The 19907-nt window shown below is 45.4% G+C and overlaps 1 protein-coding gene across 2 annotated transcripts in view; it reads right to left on the bottom strand.

Annotated features, from left to right (window-relative positions):
• Positions 1-19694, bottom strand: part of igf2bp3 (insulin-like growth factor 2 mRNA binding protein 3) — a 37994-nt gene extending 18300 nt beyond the window's left edge. For both annotated transcript variants that reach the window (XM_079570549.1, XM_079570550.1), the window contains exons 1-6: positions 19163-19694; positions 18452-18512; positions 8631-8679; positions 3431-3482; positions 2024-2087; positions 1073-1342 (exon numbers count right to left, since the gene is read on the bottom strand). In XM_079570549.1, the coding sequence (XP_079426675.1) occupies positions 1073-1342; positions 2024-2087; positions 3431-3482; positions 8631-8679; positions 18452-18512; positions 19163-19337 (671 nt within the window). In that variant the 5' untranslated portion in view covers positions 19338-19694. The remainder of the gene's footprint in view (positions 1-1072; positions 1343-2023; positions 2088-3430; positions 3483-8630; positions 8680-18451; positions 18513-19162) is intronic.
• Between the last annotated feature and the right edge of the window lie 213 nt (positions 19695-19907).

The following is a 19907-nucleotide window of genomic DNA, read 5'->3' as shown; positions in this document are numbered from 1 at the left end:
ACACAGTCACAGTGACTTAATCCGCTTACAAATGTTTGCAATTTTACACAGATTATGCAAATATTATATGCATTCTATATTAGTTAGAATAATATGTTATAAACCAAACATAAAAAAAAACGTTCATTATTAATTATTATAAATGACTGGTCAAATACGCACTTCAAATTCAAGACGGAAATCCACATTCACAGAAAATTGAAGAGTACGGTCTAATAATGCATTTTTCTTTAAAAGACATTTTAAGACCCCACAAAAACCTTGTTGTGCTTAGTAAGAGGGCCTCAGGTAGGAAGTTTTGCCTTATGGCGGGTGTACACTGGGGTGTTTTAGCCGTCTGCGACGTACGATCACCGGTCGTGAGAACAATCGCAGGTCTACAGTCGTACAGTGAGACTCTGTTATACGACCGACATCAGGCAGTGTCTGACGAGACGCAGAGTGAGCCTCCTCTCGCTGCAGAGTGAGCCTCCTCTCGCTGCAGAGTGAGCCTCCTCTCGCTGCAGAGTGAGCCTCCTCTCGCTGCAGAGTGAGCCTCCTCTCGCTGCAGAGTGAGCCTCCTCTCGCTGCAGAGAGGATCTCTGTCAGCGTCTGTCAACATGTCAGCCAGAGTCAGCCGAGGCCGGGCATGAGCGGGTCCGATGACATATTTTACAGGATTTTCCCTGCGAAAGTAAACCCTACGAGCATGTGGCGCTCGCCTAAACACACGCCTTCTGGAGCCTCAAACTGCTAAACCTTTGATCATGGCCGTGATTGGAGACGAGAGCAGCTCACAGTTTTACCAGCCCCACGTCGTGCAATGTCTAAAAATCAAAAAATAAATAAAATATTAAAAATATAAAATAAATGAAAATGACACAGCGTACACCCGCCATAAGACACACTGAGACCTTGTCAGACCCTGCGGACACCCTTCTATGATCAAATCCTTACTGGGCCGAGGGGGTTTTATGCTGCTGGACCACGGACGGCTCGAACTGAAGCGTGGTCTGGAAGGTCCCCGATCCAGATCTTTCATTACATCTATGGTGAACACTTGACACTGGAGGAGCACGCCCTCCAGACTTACTTTGAATGTGTCTGCTTGGTGATGTTGCGGATGGTGGCGCCCTCTTTGCCAATGATGGCGCCAACAAACTGCGTGGGCACGAGCATGCGTAGGGGCAGGTCTGAGTGGCCCTTGGGTCGGGGGCTCATTCCAGGGGAGCTGGAGCGAGGGGTGCCCCTGGAGTTGAACCCTCGCCTTGGGCTGGGGCCTTCAGTAGCGTTCTCATCGGGGATATAGGACACCTTGAGAGCGTAGCTCTCCATCATGGAGCCGTTCAGCTTCTCCACAGCCCTGAAACAGAGCAGGCATATTCAAACTAAACACAACACACAGTATAAGACAATACCGATGGGCCAAGTGATATACAGTGCATGCATAGTTTATTTTAATCTATTGCCATTTTTGCTCCAAACAGTGTGAAAGTTCAAGAAAAACAAAAAGGAGTAAAAAAACAACAACAACAAACCAGCCAAAAGGTATATGGCCAATAACACCGAGATCAGTGGTTCTCAAACTTCCAAGTGCCACTCAATAAAATATTTACCTTTCAAAATATCACTAGGCCTGGATCATTTTTATAGTGGTTATTTTAAGATCAAGTGCTTTTCAAACTTTTTCTTTCTTTTTTTTAGCTTTAGAGTTGGTTTCTATGGCATTTTAAAAGGCAATATTTCCGTGGCTAAAAATACCAAATTTGAATTTCTGTAATGGTGACAGGCCAGGGCGGACAATAGGCTGCTTTCACGTTCTAGAATTTGACAACACCATAATCTCAGATGGAGGGCAGGGGCCAATACAACTCCATTGGACAGAGGCAGATCATTGACAAACAGAAGTGTCAGAAAGGCCAGCTGCCCACCACCTCATATTTAAACTATGGGCTCTTCCAATTGTTGTGACGTCACGTGAACACAGCCTATCACCACATGTTACGGTGACATGGGGAGGAGATTACAGAACAGTTGTACTTACAGCCGGGCCTGGTCTCTGGCCGAGTATCGTACATTCACTACAGCTGTTTCCGTGTCTGTGTTCACTGTGGAGCAAAGACAATGTTCAGTCAGCACGTCAACTGCAGATCATTTAATGGGTGTCAGTCACAGATCATGTAAAACAAACTGTGCACACATTAGAACATTGCATAAGCACATCCTTCATAGTTATTAGAACTAAGTTCTCTTGATTTGATTTTGCAGTGCAACTTTCAGAGATAAACAAACCGTCATTATTATTAATGGGTGAGGGCGTTGTACACGTCGACAACAGTTCCCACTCTCTGAAAGCCTAGTCCTGCTGACGGCACTGCTGAAAGCTCTTCATGTACACTGCAGTAACAGCGTTCATAAGTAACACTGTTAGAAACTGCGTTGATTTACCAGAAACAAGTAAACGCATTCATTTCTATTTCCTCGGTTAGACGAGCCATTGAAATGATTCTCCCCAGTGTTTATGATAATTAAGGATTTGATCATGGCTCGTCTCGTCCCTTGGATCCTGCTCCTGTCTCAAGCTCAGTGTTTCAGGAAGTGATAAAGAGCAACAGTGACGGTGATTGGCTGACACAAGGGACCAATCAGAGCGAGGCGGCGACATCTCGGACAGGAATCTGACCGACATGCACCTCATGTGTTTCGCGGCTCAGAACCTTCTCTGAGGGGAACTGTAAAGGCCAAAGGGATGATGGGAAATGAAGTGCAGTTAGCACAGTGGACTGACACACAGGTCTGAACTCATCAGATCTACTTTGATCTGCAGAAATGCTTCATATGAGACAGAAAGTGCCAAGGATAACACATAGATTTAAATAATCCTTTATCATCCATTTTAATCCTAAAGTGTCCTAAACTGTTTGTCCTTTGAACTCGTGGTGAGGCGTCTGGTGTGTGAGAGAACAAACTTTTAAAATATGTAACTGACAAACTAACAAACGTGAGCCGCTGAGTGACCTGCCTCCTCTGCCTCCTCCTCTGCCTCCTCCTCCCTCTGCCTCCTCCTCTGCCTCCTCCTCTGCCTCGCCTACACTTCATCTTAAACACACCTATGCTTTGTTTTAAGCACCACGCGGGCTGTTGTTCCGTCTTCTCCTGGAAAACTGGAACACATGATGTTGGCCTGGCCAAACAAATTTAATTTCATCACTTTAAAAAAATAGTATTGAGAAGCAAAAACGGCACAGGGCCTTTTAAGTCTTTGTCATGTGTATCAGGGAAATGTTAACAAACCCTCGGGCTTTAAGAGAACCTGTTGGATATATAATATTGGGGGAGTTTCCAATACAATTGTTAAATTCTGCTTTGCAATGTGATGTGATGAAAATGTGACTCATTACTGCATTTAAAAGCTCATCATAAGATAAAGTCAGTATGTGAGCGTATTTACCTTGTTCACAGCTCTCCACTGTGCCGTGCTGAGCGAGCATACTGTCCAACACCTGAGAGACAGAGAGGGCACGTTAGACACATGTTCACCTGCTGAGCCTTTTACCAGCCTGCTTTTACCCCTAATGCTTCATTCCTCCATCTCAAGGCTGCACCAAACAATAAAACAGCAATAACCATGTATCTATTGTCCAGGCAAAAATAATGTCCAAACAGAGGTGATGCACTGGCAGATCATGCGTTTGTTTGATCGAGGCTGGACTACTGGAACTTCCTGCTGGCAGCGTGTCCTAAACGTTCCCTGAGAAGTTTTCAATTAGTTCCAAATGCAGCTGCAAGATTGTTAACGCGGACAAAGAGAAGAGAACACCTCACACCTGTGCTAAAGTCTCTCCTCTGGCCTCCTGTTGAGTTTAGAATCAAGTTTAAAATCCTGCTCCTCACATTTAAAGCCATAAAGGGTTTAGCTCCGCTCTATCTCCAAGACGCTGTTGTTCCATATCAGCCAACCACAGACTCCGCTCTCAAAACTCTACTAGTGATTCCTCTCTAAAGTCTCTAAAATTACTATAGGAGGCCGAGCTCCGGTTTTATGGAATAGGCAAGAGTCCGAGCTAAAAAAAAAAAAAGAAGAAGAAAAAAAAAGGCTGCTATTGGAACACACTTCAGAGGTGGCAAAGAGATAACTTTGATGCTGAGTGGGCTGGTGGCCTGAGGAGGCTAAAGACTAAAATAGGACAAGCTAAATAAAAAAAAAAGCAATGTTTTTGTGGGCTAATAAATACTAAAAAATGGAAAAGGGGACAACAAAAATAGGATAAAGGATAGGATCAATTAAATTCAATGCCCAAAAAAAAAAAAAAAATATTGGCCCATGAAGCAGTGCCATTTGTTTGAATATGTTTGAATAAGATCCAAATCATACTCAGGTTTCCAATTGTTGCCTAAGACTGAAGACCTGAAATGAATTATTTGACCAAAGCTACGGGACACTGGCTGGCCGGCTGATGAACAAGTCAGAGAATGTATTTCTATTCAGGTTCCATGTAGCTGAAACAGCTCTTCATCATCTTCATACGGTTACGCTGGTTCATGTTTAAACTTTGTGAGCTGGAGCAGATGTAGACCGTCTGAAGTCTGTGACCACGCCCACATCAGACCGAGGAGAGGCGCCGAGGCCAGAGGATAGAACAAATCCTCAAACCCATTTTTCAGAAATCCTTTTTCTTTAAACCAAATTCCCTTTTTATTCTTTTATTTTTGTCAACATAATCAATGGAAACCCTCCTGGAAAACGCAGACGTCGGCAGATAATGGGCTTATCTGAAACACAAGGTTATAGGCCAGGGGTTCGCCAATTTTACAGCATCACAATAAACATCTACGTAAGCAATTGTGTTACATTTTTTCTTTTTTGATAGATTTGTGCTTATAATTTGGCCTTTCACAAATGGAACGGCTGCTTTCATTTGAGGGTTTTATTATAGTGTCAATATCTCCTCTTGACATTATTTTAGGATCCCCGACTCGGAGCCTCTCCTCCCCCCTGGAGGGTCCCGGCCTCCGCTTTGAGACCCACTGTCCCATGTTCAGGCCACATTTGGTGCTTGTAACACATTCCAAAGGGATGATTTGGTAAGGGACTCCTTGTTCACTTTGAGCACGGTTCTGGCAGAGCTCACCGCGAGCTCCCAGCGGCTCTGACCATTCGCTGTTCCCTCTCTCCCCCTTTAAGCCACGCCCCAGTCCCTGCCCCCCCATGCTCCACCCCCTTCTGTCGGTCCTCTCCTCCCATTGGCTCCGCTCGCTTTACCTCCAGCCTGAAGATAGTGAGCCCCGACAGGACGGCGCGGCTGGCCGTCACGCGCCGCGGCCAATGAGAATCCAGGCCAGTCCGGAAAGGGTGGGGTGCATTCCAGCCGGAGGAGGAGGAAGCTGCAGCGGGGGTGGGGGGCTACGTGCCCTGTGAGTCGGGCAGTGCGGAGTGCAGACAGACACCACAGGGCTGCACGCATTCAATCACACGCAGGAGGTTTGCAATCAAAAGGGAAAAATGCAAAGCAATATCCATTTTTTCTGCAAACCACAATATGATACATAAAAACAAAAAAGGGCCGACTCTGCTTACTCACTCTTACAAAACTGCACTTGGGTTTCACTGTGTGTGAATTCGATGTGTAGAAAATTCCCCTTTACTTTCCAGGATGAGACTGAGCCCTATTATTGCCTCTTTATTTAGGCTGAAGTGTGTCAGGGATGGGACGACCTACTAAATGGGCCGTTTTCACTTTACATTGCGTGTGGGGAAAAATCTAAATGTTTCGGTGCAGACTTGGAAAGCCCAATTGCACCGTTCTAAAGCCACTAAAACACACGAGCACTCTGTGTAAAATATGTGCTGTGTTAGATAAGGCTGCCTAAATCTTTTCAATAAATGATGAAAACACAGTGAAAGGGTTGAGTTGGTGATGGGACTGGAGGACAGTGATGAGAGACGGGCAGAACAGAGGAGCCTGCACTGTCCTGACCTCGGACACCAAAACAAGACTCACATTAGGGACGGCTGGATCCATACCACAGTATTGACATATCGGTTATTTGGTGCTAATTAGTATCGATACTTTTTGCACAGATTTAATGCTTAAGTATACTTTTTAAAGTACGGCAGCAATTCTAAACACAAAAGGACAACGGACTTCTTTGCTGCTGTGGACTGAGGCCTGGACTGAGCCACTTTAGCTTTCGTTTGATATTAAAGTATTCATTTCATTTATTCTTTGTTTATGTATGCATGTTTTCACATTAACAACGTTAAATAATTAATAATAATTTACATATTAATTATATTTAAAAAAACAGTTGTAGAAATGTATATTTTATTTATTGAATGCATTCACCTATGTGAAATTACCAGTATGGACAAAAATGACCAAAAGTATTGATTCCAGAAAATGCAGTATTGTGCATCACTAACTCTAACTAACACCAACAGTTTAAGTCACATTTATATTTGAAACCCAAAAGCTTTGATTTGTATAAACGAACAGAAACAACCACTGACATAATATCAATAACTGAGGGTCATTTACTAAGACTGGAGCTAAACTGCGAGTAGTCCTTAAAATCCGTTGGCCGTGGTCGGCATTTTACATTTTCATATTTGATAAACATTTTATTAAAATCCTATAATCAGCAAAAACAATGTCCATGAGCAGTGCATTGCTTCTCTTGCGCTGTAACAGATCTATCATTTTATGAAACCGAGTTAGAGGCCTGTATGCATCAGCTGTTGCCGACCATTCACCAAAACATCCGGCGAAAATTGCGGAAGTATAAACAATAACAGTGATCGCTCGTATTAGCGAGTGTGTGTGTTATTAGTGCTGCACATGTGATATGCAAATGAGTTTACTGCGTGAACACAGTCAGCGCAAAACTGCTACTGCTGTGCAGATGTCCACAATCAATAACAACAACTCTTCATTATTGTTATAGCAACCCAATCATCTTGGCTTAAAAATGGCCTTTAGACACTGGCTGATTTAATGGTGGAAGTGCAGGTGTTGTTGCTGGAAAAAGAGGAAAAACAAACAAACTCTGCGCTCTCCACGTGCTGGTCCAAGGAGCATGAACGGCAGCGCCCGGAGCACAAGGTCACATCAGGGACTTAAACCAGCTGGAGCAGGAAACAGAATGTTTGTCCCAACATGATGAGATCTCTTATTATGGACTCCTTAAAGCAGCAGGAGGAGACAGAGGCCCGGGCCGGAGCGGAAGGTGAACAGTGAACGTCCTCAATACGTCACCGCGCTCAAGCCCCTGCGGATTTCGTAAGGATTAAAGACTTTAAAAGGACGTGGGACAGACTCGTGGAGCCTTTTCATGGACAGCGGCTGTGAAGTGCATCTCCATGTAGAGGCAGAGCCATGGGAAACAACGGGTACTGTCTCTATAACCATCAAAACAACCCGTTATCATATTATCTATGCAAATGAAGCAGACACACCACACTGTCTTATACCTGCTTATCATGCCATGAGAACTATGACAGCGCTCCCCAAACGCAATCATTTGCCTCACCTCAAATTGTGGCAAAATGCCTTCATTTGCATATTCAGGAGGACCACGCGCTAAGTTTTTTTAGAGACGCAAATCACTGCACTGGCTTTTTGCTCCACTCCAGTTCAATCGCTTCGTAAATGACCCGGAAGATGTTCACTATGATTTAGTATTACAAATAAATGGTGACGAGTACACACACACGGCACGGTAGCACAGCGGTTAGCGCCTCCGCTTCACAATCGTCCCGGGTTCGATTCCCACCAGGACGGGGCCTTTCTGTGTGAAGTTTGCATGTTCTCCCCGTGTCTGCGTAGGTTTCCTCCGGGTACTCCGGTTTCCCCTACCACTAAAAACATGAGCCTGGGTCCCCGGGCGTGGCACTGCCGCCGACCACTGCTCCTTACGGGTCGCCTCAGCGGCATCGAAGGATGGGTTAAATGCAGAGGACTAATTTCAATAAAGCACACACACACACACACACACACACACACACACACTAGATAAAATGGTTCATCCCCTGGTTAAAGCAGCGTTATTAACAGAACCACTCTGGTGCGTGAAGGGAACACAAAACACAATCTGTGCCGTTGCAGAGCATCACCAAGCGGCGCAGCAGTTAGCACTCGTGCTTCACAGCGAGAAGGAAGAAGTTTGCATGTTCTCCCCGTGTCTGTGCCTCTCTCTGCCCTGACCCGCCTCTCTCGGTCCCACAGAGGGAGGGCGGGTCATGGTGAACGTCACAAAAACACCCGGGTGCAGCCGCTCACAGACGCCTTCCCTCTCCATCAACAGAGTCGCTTTAGCTACGAAGGGCATGGTTTTAGTCCAGACGCCCAATGCACCTCCATCACGACCCAGCCAACTGCTGAGAGCCGACAGTGCTGCGACTGAAGACTCTTTTGGAGAGTTCCAGGTTACGACATTTTCCCCTGGTTGTTCAGAATGACTTGCTCCACAGATTACTCTGACATGCATGAGTAAAACCAGGCACCAGGTCTGTTTGCGAGCCATGTGTCAGGCGCTTCGACCTTTATGTCAGAGCAATTTTGACTAGATGAAACCACCGATGATCAAACTAAACAAGCCAACTCAACACACCCAGCCATATCTGCATGAGCATTTAGCCAGTTCGCACTCACCTCCCACTGCATGTGAGGCGGGATGTTCCTGATCTGCAGCTTACAGCTCCTGGAAACACAAGAGTGGAGAGGAAAACAGTTAGACAGCGCTTTACACAGACGGATGGTAGATTTGATTGTTGGACCTCAAGGAGCTACTTTCCTTTATTTTTTAGAAATGTCTCTCAGCTGTTTTTTATTTTTTATTGCTTTTATTTATCAACTTAAACCAAGTGTGCACTGTGAACTATCTCTAAGTATTTCCTCATAAAGGCGTCCGAAAGTGGAGACAATATTGAAAAAACATAAGCGGGATGTTGGTCAGTAGAATAAGAAAAAAGTGAATCCACACACTGTCAAATAATGATCAGGGAAAACTTTTGGACATTTTCTTTATGGGAGAGAAACCATTTTTGAAAGAAATTCCCATAGAGTAGTATTGGCCCCTGCTCCAACTCAATATTGCCACGGTTTCACTACAAGTGAAATGCAGTTTTGTTCTTAAAATAATTGCTTCCCCATGCAAGCGCTCCATCACGGCTGCTCGAACCTGCGTTGGTTAAGATCCTGGGGGCCTGTTTTAAATCTCGTCTTAAAACCCACTTTTATTCTCGCGCTTTTAACACCGCGTGAGTTGTGTGGTCCTCTGTGTCTTGTTCTTTTCTTTTATTGTTTTAATTTTCTTTTATTGTTTTAACAAATTTTGTTAAATTTCTTTTATTATTGCATCTTATTTATGTTTTAAACTATTTTATTGTTTTAGCTGAATGTATAGTTTGGTTTCACTTGATTTTATTTATTTATTTTTTATTCCTATATTGCCGATGTGCAGCACTTTGGAAACACTTGTTTATAAAATGTGCTATATAAATAAAGTGGATTGGATTGGATTGGCCTCTGGAGGTGGTCATGTGGGAGGGTCCATAATTTAGCATTTAGCCGTTAGCACAAACTCTTAAGCAGTTTTTCCACTGAACACAGTTCGACTGCGCATGTCACGATCCATGTGCTCAAATGTATCAACCAGTTCACGCTTGTGTTTCCACAACACAACCCCAGCTGTTGTGGGTTCTGACGGGGGTTATGGAATCATCCAGAGATGCTAAGGCTAATACTAGAGGAAAGAAGCAGCTAAAAGGAAACTATGCCAGCTAAAGTTGCGCTAACAGCAGCTGGATGCTAATGTCGGCAAACCCCCCTTTTAGACCAGTGGTGTGATGTAGTGAAATATTTAGACTATAATCCACATTACGTGCATGTTAATAGTGGCTAATCAGAGGTCAGCGTATGTTCACGTCACGTCAGTCAGTTCAGCGCTTTGGCCAGAGGTCGGTCCTAAACCGATACCTGGTCAGACTGGTTTGGCCCTGGCCTCGGCAGTCGAAAAGCTTGCCCAACCGGGTTGACCACTGGTCACAGCTGGACGATGTCTGTCCCCAAAGTCCTGGCGTCCATTTGGTCAGCAGCTAGCTATATTGTGTCTAGAATGTGGTCTGTTTGGCAGCAGCCCTTCATGCCTGCAACATCTCGGAGCAAGCATGACTTTGACTTTGTGTGAAAATCTTGGGCACATTGCAAATATACTAAAAAAAACAAAACCAATGTATAGGTATATTGATAAATTAGGCAGACTTTAAGAAAAAACTGACAATACCTAAAAAAAAAAAAAATCTATATCTATCTATATGAACACCAGACTAACCATATAAATGTCTGTGTCGATAGAACAATTTTTGGAATAAAACTGACCATCGCATTTTGAGGGACTATTTTCCAGCAGATCACTCCGCCGCTGCGTAGCTTATACAACCACGAAGCTGATGCTGCCCAAATATAAGGTATTATAAATAGGGCTGCTCGATTATTGAAAAGATAATAATCACGATTATTTTAGTCATAATTGAAATCACGATTATTCAAACGATTATTTGTTGCCTTTTTTTTTTCTTTATATATTTATTAACCAAAAACTGTGCTGAATATTTTCTGTTTTCTGAACAGTCATATAAGTACAAATGATTCATGTATGCCTCGATTAATATAAGGAGAGGTCTCTGTTTCACACCTGCCCCCTGCTGGCCAGCCCTCACACCTGCGCAAGTAAACTGAGCAGCGCAGCCTGATGACATCATCACACAGCGCTGTTTGTTTTTATGTCAGGCAGCATGCGAAGGGAAAATAATCCCAGCGCCATGAAATAATGCAAGTCTGCTTTGCAAAAAAAATAAAAAAAAATCATGGAGGAAAAAAAATAAATGATTTTTTTGTTTTTGTTGATGATGCTAATTTTGTAATCGTTTAGTGTAATAATCGAAATTGTAATCGAATTTCGATTAATTGCACAGCCCTAATTATAAATGCAAAATGGTTATAATTATTCTATGGACACAGACATTTATATGGTTAGTCTGGTGTTATAAGTGATTTGCCTCAGGTGCTCTGTGGAGCGGGTCACACTGTTTTTAATGCAGGCTAGCTGATACCATAGAAATGTGCTAGCCTTGCATTAGCCTAGCGCCACAAAACTCTTCAAACATAAGAACTTCATGAATTACAAAAAAAATATCTCCAGAAATCAGCAACACTCTGGATAACGAGGAATTGAGGCCTGTGTCAAAAATCCTGAAAAATCCCTTTAAAACTATACTTAAAAGTATGAATATGTATGAAATTTTGGAGGACGTAGTGAAATGACAGCATGAAAAAGGCAGGCACCATATTTGATCATACTTCACTTAAACCTAAAGTTCATTAGTGCCCGTTGCACCTGTTATTCATACTTACAGTATTCTCTTGACTAAAGAACCAAAAAACAGCAGTGCTATATTATAATGTAAAGAAATATCAGGCAAACAGTGTTGGAGGTGACTGACCCTATGCGACAGCCAATGAAGTTCTTTTAGAATGGGGGGGGTGCGGGTCAGAATACTCGCATGAAAGCAAACTATTACAATAGTCTAAACGTGAAGACCCAGGCTCACTTCCTGCCAGCGGCCCCGTCTGCTCCTCCAGAGCGTCTCTTTTTCTCAATGCAAACCAAAGTGATAAACTAACCCGCCTTTTGGTTTGGCCCCGGCGCTGTGTCCGCTGGGGCCCGTTCCTCAGAGCACCTTCTCCATCGCCGCAGCGTGGGGTTCTGTCCATTTCAAGCACCAGCGTGACAGAAAACAGATGTTCTCCTCCATGAATGCTCTCACACTGAACTCCGAGTCACCGCTGACCGTCGGAGGACACGCTCCGCCGCATCGTCCACCAGTGACAAGCGTGAAAGACGTCGGGTCAGAGATGGTCAATGTGTTGGAATTTCAGTGAAGCGATATCAGCCGATGAGGAAGGGGCAGGAGGAGGAGGAGAATGTGACGGATACTTGTGGCCTTTTGCCGTAAATGAGAGATTTCAGACCGCCCTGCCTGATTGTGACGCATCTGAGGAGACGAGCAAATAAAAAAGCTTTTGTTTTTGTCAAGCTTTAGTCAAATAGAAAAACTGAATCTTGAAATTTCTATGATTTGACTTAAACATTCAGGCAAACGTCACTGCTTCATGGAGCACCAAGGACTGGATCTGTTTGATGAAACCCATCCTGTATCAATTCAATGTCTACTATTTGATTTATTTTCAGTCAGTAAACCCCCCCCCCTCCTCAGCAGACCATCCCCTCTCCCCTGGATGACACATACAGTATCTTCCTTTTTCATTTTGCAGCGTCACTTCCTTTGCCTCTGAAGTGTGTTCCGTTAGCAGATCTTTTTGGACCAGGGTGGGACAAAGCCAGTGACAGGGCACGTCCCACACAGGCCACACCGGAACAATTCCCCTTAAAAACACTACATCGCTCCATCATATTCAGTATTCACCATTCCAGTTCTCTCTCCGACAGAGCTCCACATCCTGCAGCTCCAACAGAACCATTCTGTCCAACAGGAAATGAAGATGTAAAAGCTCCATTTTACTTTCCTAATTTAGTTCAATCTTAGCCTCGTTTCGGCACAATTTCCTGAAAAACAACTGTCTCGTCTCAATACTGGAGGCCGATAGATCAGGACGATATTTGGGGATTTTACAATATTGGCCAATCTAACGCCGAAAAAAGCTGATATCTCCAGGACTGAAGGTGGATTGGAAAGAGCGAAGTCAGGGCTTTAAAACGAGCTCCCACAGCTCCCTCAGGGACAAACATCGCCACGGAAACTGATCAGCTACAAATGTGTTCAATACAAGCTTCACTAAACCTCCGGCGATATGGACATGCTGCAGGTCAGAATTCAATCGCTTAGTTTTAACCTCCGCAGTTGTATTTTTCATCATCGTGCAAAATTCTTCAGCTAGCAACAGCATGCTAATTGCAACTAATAAGATAAGATAAGATGGTACTTTATTGATCTCACAGATGGAGAAATTGCATTCGATGAGAGAGCATCCGGCAGCAGCACCCATTCAGTGCGCACCACTCTTTTTTTTTTTCCTTTGTGAAAGATCGTTGTGTCGCGGCCGCCATCTTCACTGTTTTGGTCACAGGAGGAGCACTGGTCAAAGCTAATCAAAGGAGCACTAATCAAAGCTGGGACAAAAACTATGATTGGATCAGCTTAAGTAATATACTAGAATTAGTATTTATGTTTTCTACAGGACTAGACCAGACAAAATATCTGCATTTTTATCAAATAATACCGATTTGAAGCCATTTGCAACAGGAATCTGATCTTTCTACAGTGTTTAAAGAAAAACAATGCAGGATTAGTCAGGCAATGTTTCCTTTTCCCCCAAAAAGAGCAGCTCTGCCCTGAACATGTCCCCGAACAGCAGGCAGTGGCTCCCGCTAGGGCTGGTACTGGGGAACACCGGGGCCGGTGCTGGGGCACACCGGGGCCGGTGCTGGGGCATACTGGGGCTGGTACTGGGGAACACCGGGGCCGGTGCTGGGGAACACCGGGGCCGGTGCTGGGGCTGGTACTGGGACACACTAGGACCAGTACTGGGGAACACCGGGGCCAGTGCTGGGGAACACCGGGGCCGGTGCTGGGGCATACTGGGGCCGGTACTGGGGCTGGTACTGGGGCCGGTACTGATGCCGGTACTGGGGCTGGTACTGGGGCTGGTACTGGGGCTGGTACTGGGGCTGGTACTGGGGAACACTGGGGCTGGTGCTGGGGCTGGTGCAGGGGCTGGTACTGGGGCTGGTACTAAGGGCTGGTACTGATGCAGGTACTGGGGCTGGTACTGGGGCAGGTACTGGGGCACACTGCTCCAAAATGTGTGGAATTTTCCAAAATTCTAAACTGTCAAAATGCTTTGTTTGTTTTTTTGTTGGCTAAACAATTGATGAACTATTATTAAAGGGGATTTCAATATGACCAGACCAGTTCCGAGACTGGTTCATTTAGGGAGGGGCAGCCCCCGCAAGTTTATGTTTCAAGTGACTTTCGGGTAACGGGTCTGGGTGGTTATGGGAGTCGCCGAGGACATTTTTGTTCATGTGGCAACAATCACTGCCTGATATCACTGAGCTTTAGTCCTGCATCAAAACCTTTGTGTCCGCCATTAGGCGGGGCAGAGCGTTAATCTACAAAAAATACTTATGTCATTATTCTATATTTTATATTTGCCTTTTATATTGAACAGCAATAGAAAACTCTTGTAAATATTTTCCTAAACGAATTTCTAAAATAGACGTGAATAACGCCTGCCCTCCTCTGATTGGCCTCTCAGTTCAGTCCACACAGAAGTGAGAGTAAAAAGCAGCAGTTCATGTGCTTCCTGTTAACTTTCACTTTTACAAGATCAGACCAAAGTTAAGAAGCGACAGCGGAAAGATCGTGGCTGTGTTTCAACCGTGGGAATAAACTTTTACCTGGACATGGAAACACTTACGGCAAGACTTGGATCTATTTTCATATTATTTCCTGCACTTTTCGGATGTGCGTCCTGATCGTCTGTGGACTTTACACATGAGGACTTTATCTGGTGTAGCTGCTTCTTCCAAGGCTAAACCAGCACCGGTAAATCACAACAATGCCCAAAACAAGTAAGATTATTATTCTAAGTGACAGCCTCGTGAATCCAAAAAGGCCTCGCTCCTGTCATTTAGGTAATAAGAAAGAATGTATGGGGAAAACTGTTGTGCAAATCAAACTTGAAAAATTGAGCAGTACAATATTGACAAAAATATGAGAAAAATATATGATTTATTGAGTGTTTTCAAATCATATTCAGGCATGTGGGCTGAGCAGAGAGGGCAGAGATTAGCCATATATTTTCTGTGAACAAGTCATGATAGAGTCTGGTTTAAATTTGTGAAGGGAAAGATAACACAAAGGCCTGACCAATCAGAGCGGCGACTTAAATGATAGACTTTTAAAACAACATATTTAATTATACATTATACATAATTATAATGATGAATATATGCAAGACGGATCCGAACATGGAATAAGTCTGTTCTATTTGCAAATGCCCTTGTTCGTATCAGCGACACATTTCTCAGCTCATCTCTGCTGCGATAGATATTTCAGTGTAGAATTATCAAATCTCATTTTGAAACTTGAGTTTATATCAGTATCTAAACACCTTCGGGTTTGTTAATTCCCTCGGAAAATTTCCAAAATTGAAAATCCCCAGAATTTTACAACCCTGTTAAAAATGTTTAGGAACTACTGTGTGTACCGAAAAAAACAAAGTCACAGGGGCAGCATTTAAGGAAAGGACTGTTTCAGCTCATATAAATGATATCTAAAATAAAATGTCTTTTATATATTATATTTAACATCAGTGTATTATAGTTCTATCTCATTCAGGTGTTGCTATTGAAATCTTACGTATCATTAAAGAACTGTGTATAGAAAAGTACCGGTCCCCAGGAGCCGAGGCCCCCGCTCAGACCCACATCCTGTACCGCGTGGTGTGACTGCAGCAGCTCCAGAGGACCACACCACGCCACTTCCTCCGACACAAGTTCAAAGGTTAAAGCGCTGCGACTGGCCGGGCCCCCAGCTGATGTGTGGACAGGAATGTGAGGGGCCCCGCTCACCAGTACCTCCATTACGCGGGTTCACATCTCATTTGGGGTCCACGTTTTGCCGTTATGTGAGCTGATTCAGGACAATACTGTATTTTTACTGCAGACATTTGACAAAACACTGCAGTCTAAAAGTCCCTGACACCATCTTCAGCTCCTGTCGAGGACCATGAGGTTTAGAATATCATAGAATATCATAGAATATCACTAGAAGATCATAGAATATCATAGAATATCATAGAATATCATAGAATATCATAGAATATCATAGAATATCATAGAATATCATAGAATATCATAGAATATATTAAAGAATATCATTAGAAGATCTTTTGCATATTTCATTTGGTACGATTTGTAAATATTCAAAATGTTTCTGCATTTGTGGTATTAAAGATATATATTCAAATGGTATTACTAAACATTCATTTGCCCGGCTGCTGCTGTAGATCAGTGCCTTAGAGGTTAGTGTGTGCTTGCAGATTAACACTATATCTTATTATAGCATTATATATTATTACATTATACATTATATCAACTACTTCTTCACGGTTTCAGCTCTGTGTACATGTCCAGTGTGTTTTTATGTTTTGTTTGTACATCCACCTGCGAGCGGGTCTGCACATGGAAATGAACCCGAGACATTTACTGACACGCTTCCCCTTTTATCTTAAATATATAGAAATAAATAATAAATAGGGCTGGGCGCCATTACCGGCACTTAAACACACTCAAATATGTCAAATATGATTAGAACCAGCAAACAAAACAATAGTGTTTATTTATTCCATAAAAGACCTTTTTCTTTTAAATGTGTAGCATTTATTTGAGCTGAAACAACCCAGTCACTTTAGTGCCGGCCCTGGACCAACAGCATGGTACCACGACAGCATGGCACCACGACAGCCTGATACCACGACAGCATGGTAGCACGACAGCATGGTACCACGACAGCATGGTACCACGACAGCATGGTAGCACGACAGCATGGTAGCACGACAGCATGGTAGCACGACAGCATGGTACCACGACAGCATGGTACCACGACAGCATGGTACCACGACAGCATGGTACCACGACAGCATGGTACCACGACAGCATGGTACCACGACAGCATGGTACCACAACAGCATGGTACCACGACAGCATGGTACCACAATAGCATGGTACCACGACAGCATGGTACCACGACAGCATACTGGTGTCATTTAACAGTAGCCAGACACTTTGTATACAGTCATTCCAGACTGAGTTAAACCAGGTGCACTTTCAATGGTCACAGTTAATGCTAAATATTTGAGTAATGTCTTAAAAGCTGCTGACCCGGAAGTGAAGGCCGTTGTGTCAGGAAAAGAGATGTTGTAGCCAAATAAATACATTTCTGCAGCATAACACTATATAATGTTATATATTAGATTAGAATAACACTGAATTCCATTTACGATTTCAATGAATTAACACTTTGTATTTGAACCCATGTGTAACAGGAAACTAAGCTTTAAACAGTGTTGAAACAAAGACAAAAATGGACAGATTCATCAGGAAATGTTAGACAGTAAACGGGAAGTGGCGAAGAAGCTGATACAGTATAATATAAGATAATATAAATATAAATAGAATAAATGAAGACCGTAATTCAAATGAAAACCTCTCAAATAAAGAAAGCTCCAATAGCGACTAAATGGATCTGATACGGCACTAAAAGCTCAAATAGAAAAATGTTGGTAACGAGTTGACATGTGACCCAGTGTTTTTAACCAGTGTCTCTCACACACACACACACACACACACACACACACACGGTTCCCAACACCGAGGGCCCACGAGGCACCGAGCTGGGGGCCCGTTCACACACTATTATGGTTAAGGGGGGGTCCTGTGTTGTGGGGGGGGGGGGGGTCGCAACCTGAAAAGTTTGGGGGAAACTCGGGCCCAACAGCAGCACCAGCTCCCGCTCCCCCTCCGCCATTTTCAGCTCCACGTCACGCGCAGTTTACGATCGAACTTGTTTCAGGTCAGAGCTGCGGCCACGGGCTCGACGCAAACACACGTGGATCCAAACTCGACCCGAGCCCTCGTCACGGGGGCCGAACCGGGCCAGATCAAAGTGCAAAAAGCGCATTCTGGAACTCTGCGCGCTGGAACACTGGGGCTTCTGCGCGCACCAGGCCCACAGCTGACACACGGCCGTGAAATCCAATTAAAACAGCACCAAATCAGTTCCAAATCGTGGAAAATACAGCAACAGGAGATTTGTTTTGTTTTGTTTTTTTTTGTGGTGGGGGGTGGGGAGGGGAGGAGGGGGGGTAAATCCATGTGAAAGCTTGAAACCTAACGAGGGCGGAGGGGCGGAAGCAGCACGGACACAGCCTACACGTATCCTCCCCCCGTCATGGACGACTCCCCTGTGCTAGCAGCCAGTACTCGGCTCCCACTCGTGTCCAGGGGCGTGTAGGCCCGTTCAACCCGGGCACAACCGACGTGGGGGGAAATGATCCAAAAAAAAAAGTCCATTTCAAAACACAAAGCCCTGAAACGCACCGAGAGCGCGCGAGGACCGAGCGGCGGCAGCAGCAGCAGCAGCAGCTACGGTCCAGAGAGCGGGGGCGCATGGCGAGGACCAGCACAGCACGCTGCACAACGCCCCTCTCCACAGTGTGACCCCCAGAAAAGAAGCGGAGTCACGGGGGGGGGGAGGAAAGGTCAAAACCCCGTCGACTGCGGGTGAATTCCAGAAGAGCTCCGGCCTGTGCGCGGGGGAGTAACGCGCCTGCCCCGGTGACCCCGGCACAGGATAAAAACACTCGTGTAGTAAACTGGTGCCTACCTTTGGCGTTTAGGGACCGAGTGTTCCACTTCCAGCGTTTTCCCGTGAAGCTCAGCTTTACCTAAAACAAGAAATACATTTAAAAAAAAACAAAACAAAAAAAAACACGACAGCCATGAGTTTCATTCATTCATCGCCCCCGTTTCCTGCTCCTCGCCTCCTCGCCAGTGTGGCCTCAGACATGACACCTCTGCTCCAGGGAGTGTAACCTCCTGCTCGGGCTGGGGAAGACTCTGTATTATCGGTGCCATTAGTAAATAAAGACGTGACCTACTTTTACGCCACGAGCTCCTGCACAAACGGGAGCCGTAGTCAAGTGTGCGGGTCTTTGGGCAACATTAGAGGAGGGTTCCAACGCTTAGAACACAAGACAAATGGTGCTCGAGCTGCGGAGGGGCCCGGGGGCTGCAGGGGCCTACGGTTCAAGCCTCCGGGGTGGTGGATGTGGGGGGATGAGCGAAGACTGGATCACCGGTTCTGTCCAAACTTCTACACACACACACACACACACACACACACACACACACACACACACACACACACACACACACACACTGAGCCTCCCCCTCAGACCGGTGTGTGAGCTGCCGTGTCAAAAGGCCAAGAAGCGGAGGATGCCCCTCCAGCCCCGCGCGGCCACATGCCCTCCGCCCTCCGCGGCCATTGGGGACACACACACACGCATCCTACGCTACAGAGAAGCCACTTCACCTGAGAGGGCGTCGATGGCCTTCATCGCAGCCTTGTCGTCCGGACAGTCCACGAACGCGTAGCCGGTTTTGAGGAGGAACGGGCCGCTGTAGGGGATCTGCTTCTCCTCAAAGATACTTTCGAAGTCCTTCTCCGTGGCTTCTGCGCTCACGTTGCCGATGTAGAGCTTGTTCATGTTTGCAGGCCCCGGCGGGGACGTGAGGTTCGCTGCTCTGACTGGAAAAGTTGGGAGTAGATTCCGAAATCGTCTTCACTGCTCCTACTGCTCCTACTACTATTACTGCTACTACTACTACTACTACTACGGAGTGGTCGCGGCGTGCTTCCCACCGAGCGCCGCAGATACAGGGCTGTGCGTCCGCGCTCCTTCGCCCTCGGAAGGAAAGAAGGGCTCAGTTGTGGAACTCCCCTGGTGTCTTCCCCGGTAGCTCCGCGTTGGAGAGAGTGTGGCACGGTCTGGGTTACGGCTGGCGCCCGCCTCTGGGTCCACAGTCGCCGCGGAGGAGGAGGAGGAGGAGGAGGAGAAGCGGGGTTTGGGGGGTGGGGGGGGATCGCTGCCTTTTTTTTTTTTTTTTTTTTTTTTGAATGAGCCACGTGTTCAAACTCCAAATGAGCCCACACGTGGGGAATCCCAATTGCTCAATTAAGAGCGGGTCCGGGGAGGAGAGGAAGAAGGGTGGGGACCGCCGGGGAGGCACGGAGGATGCACGGCGGAGAGGAGAGGGCCGGTGTTGGCGTTGGGAAA

The sequence above is a fragment of the Gobius niger genome, assembly GCF_951799975.1.
Source record: "Gobius niger genome assembly, chromosome: 14".
Classification (NCBI taxonomy): Eukaryota; Metazoa; Chordata; class Actinopteri; order Gobiiformes; family Gobiidae; genus Gobius; species Gobius niger.
The sequence above is the reverse complement of the archived record's forward strand: the minus strand, read 5'-3'. Positions and strand labels throughout refer to the sequence as shown.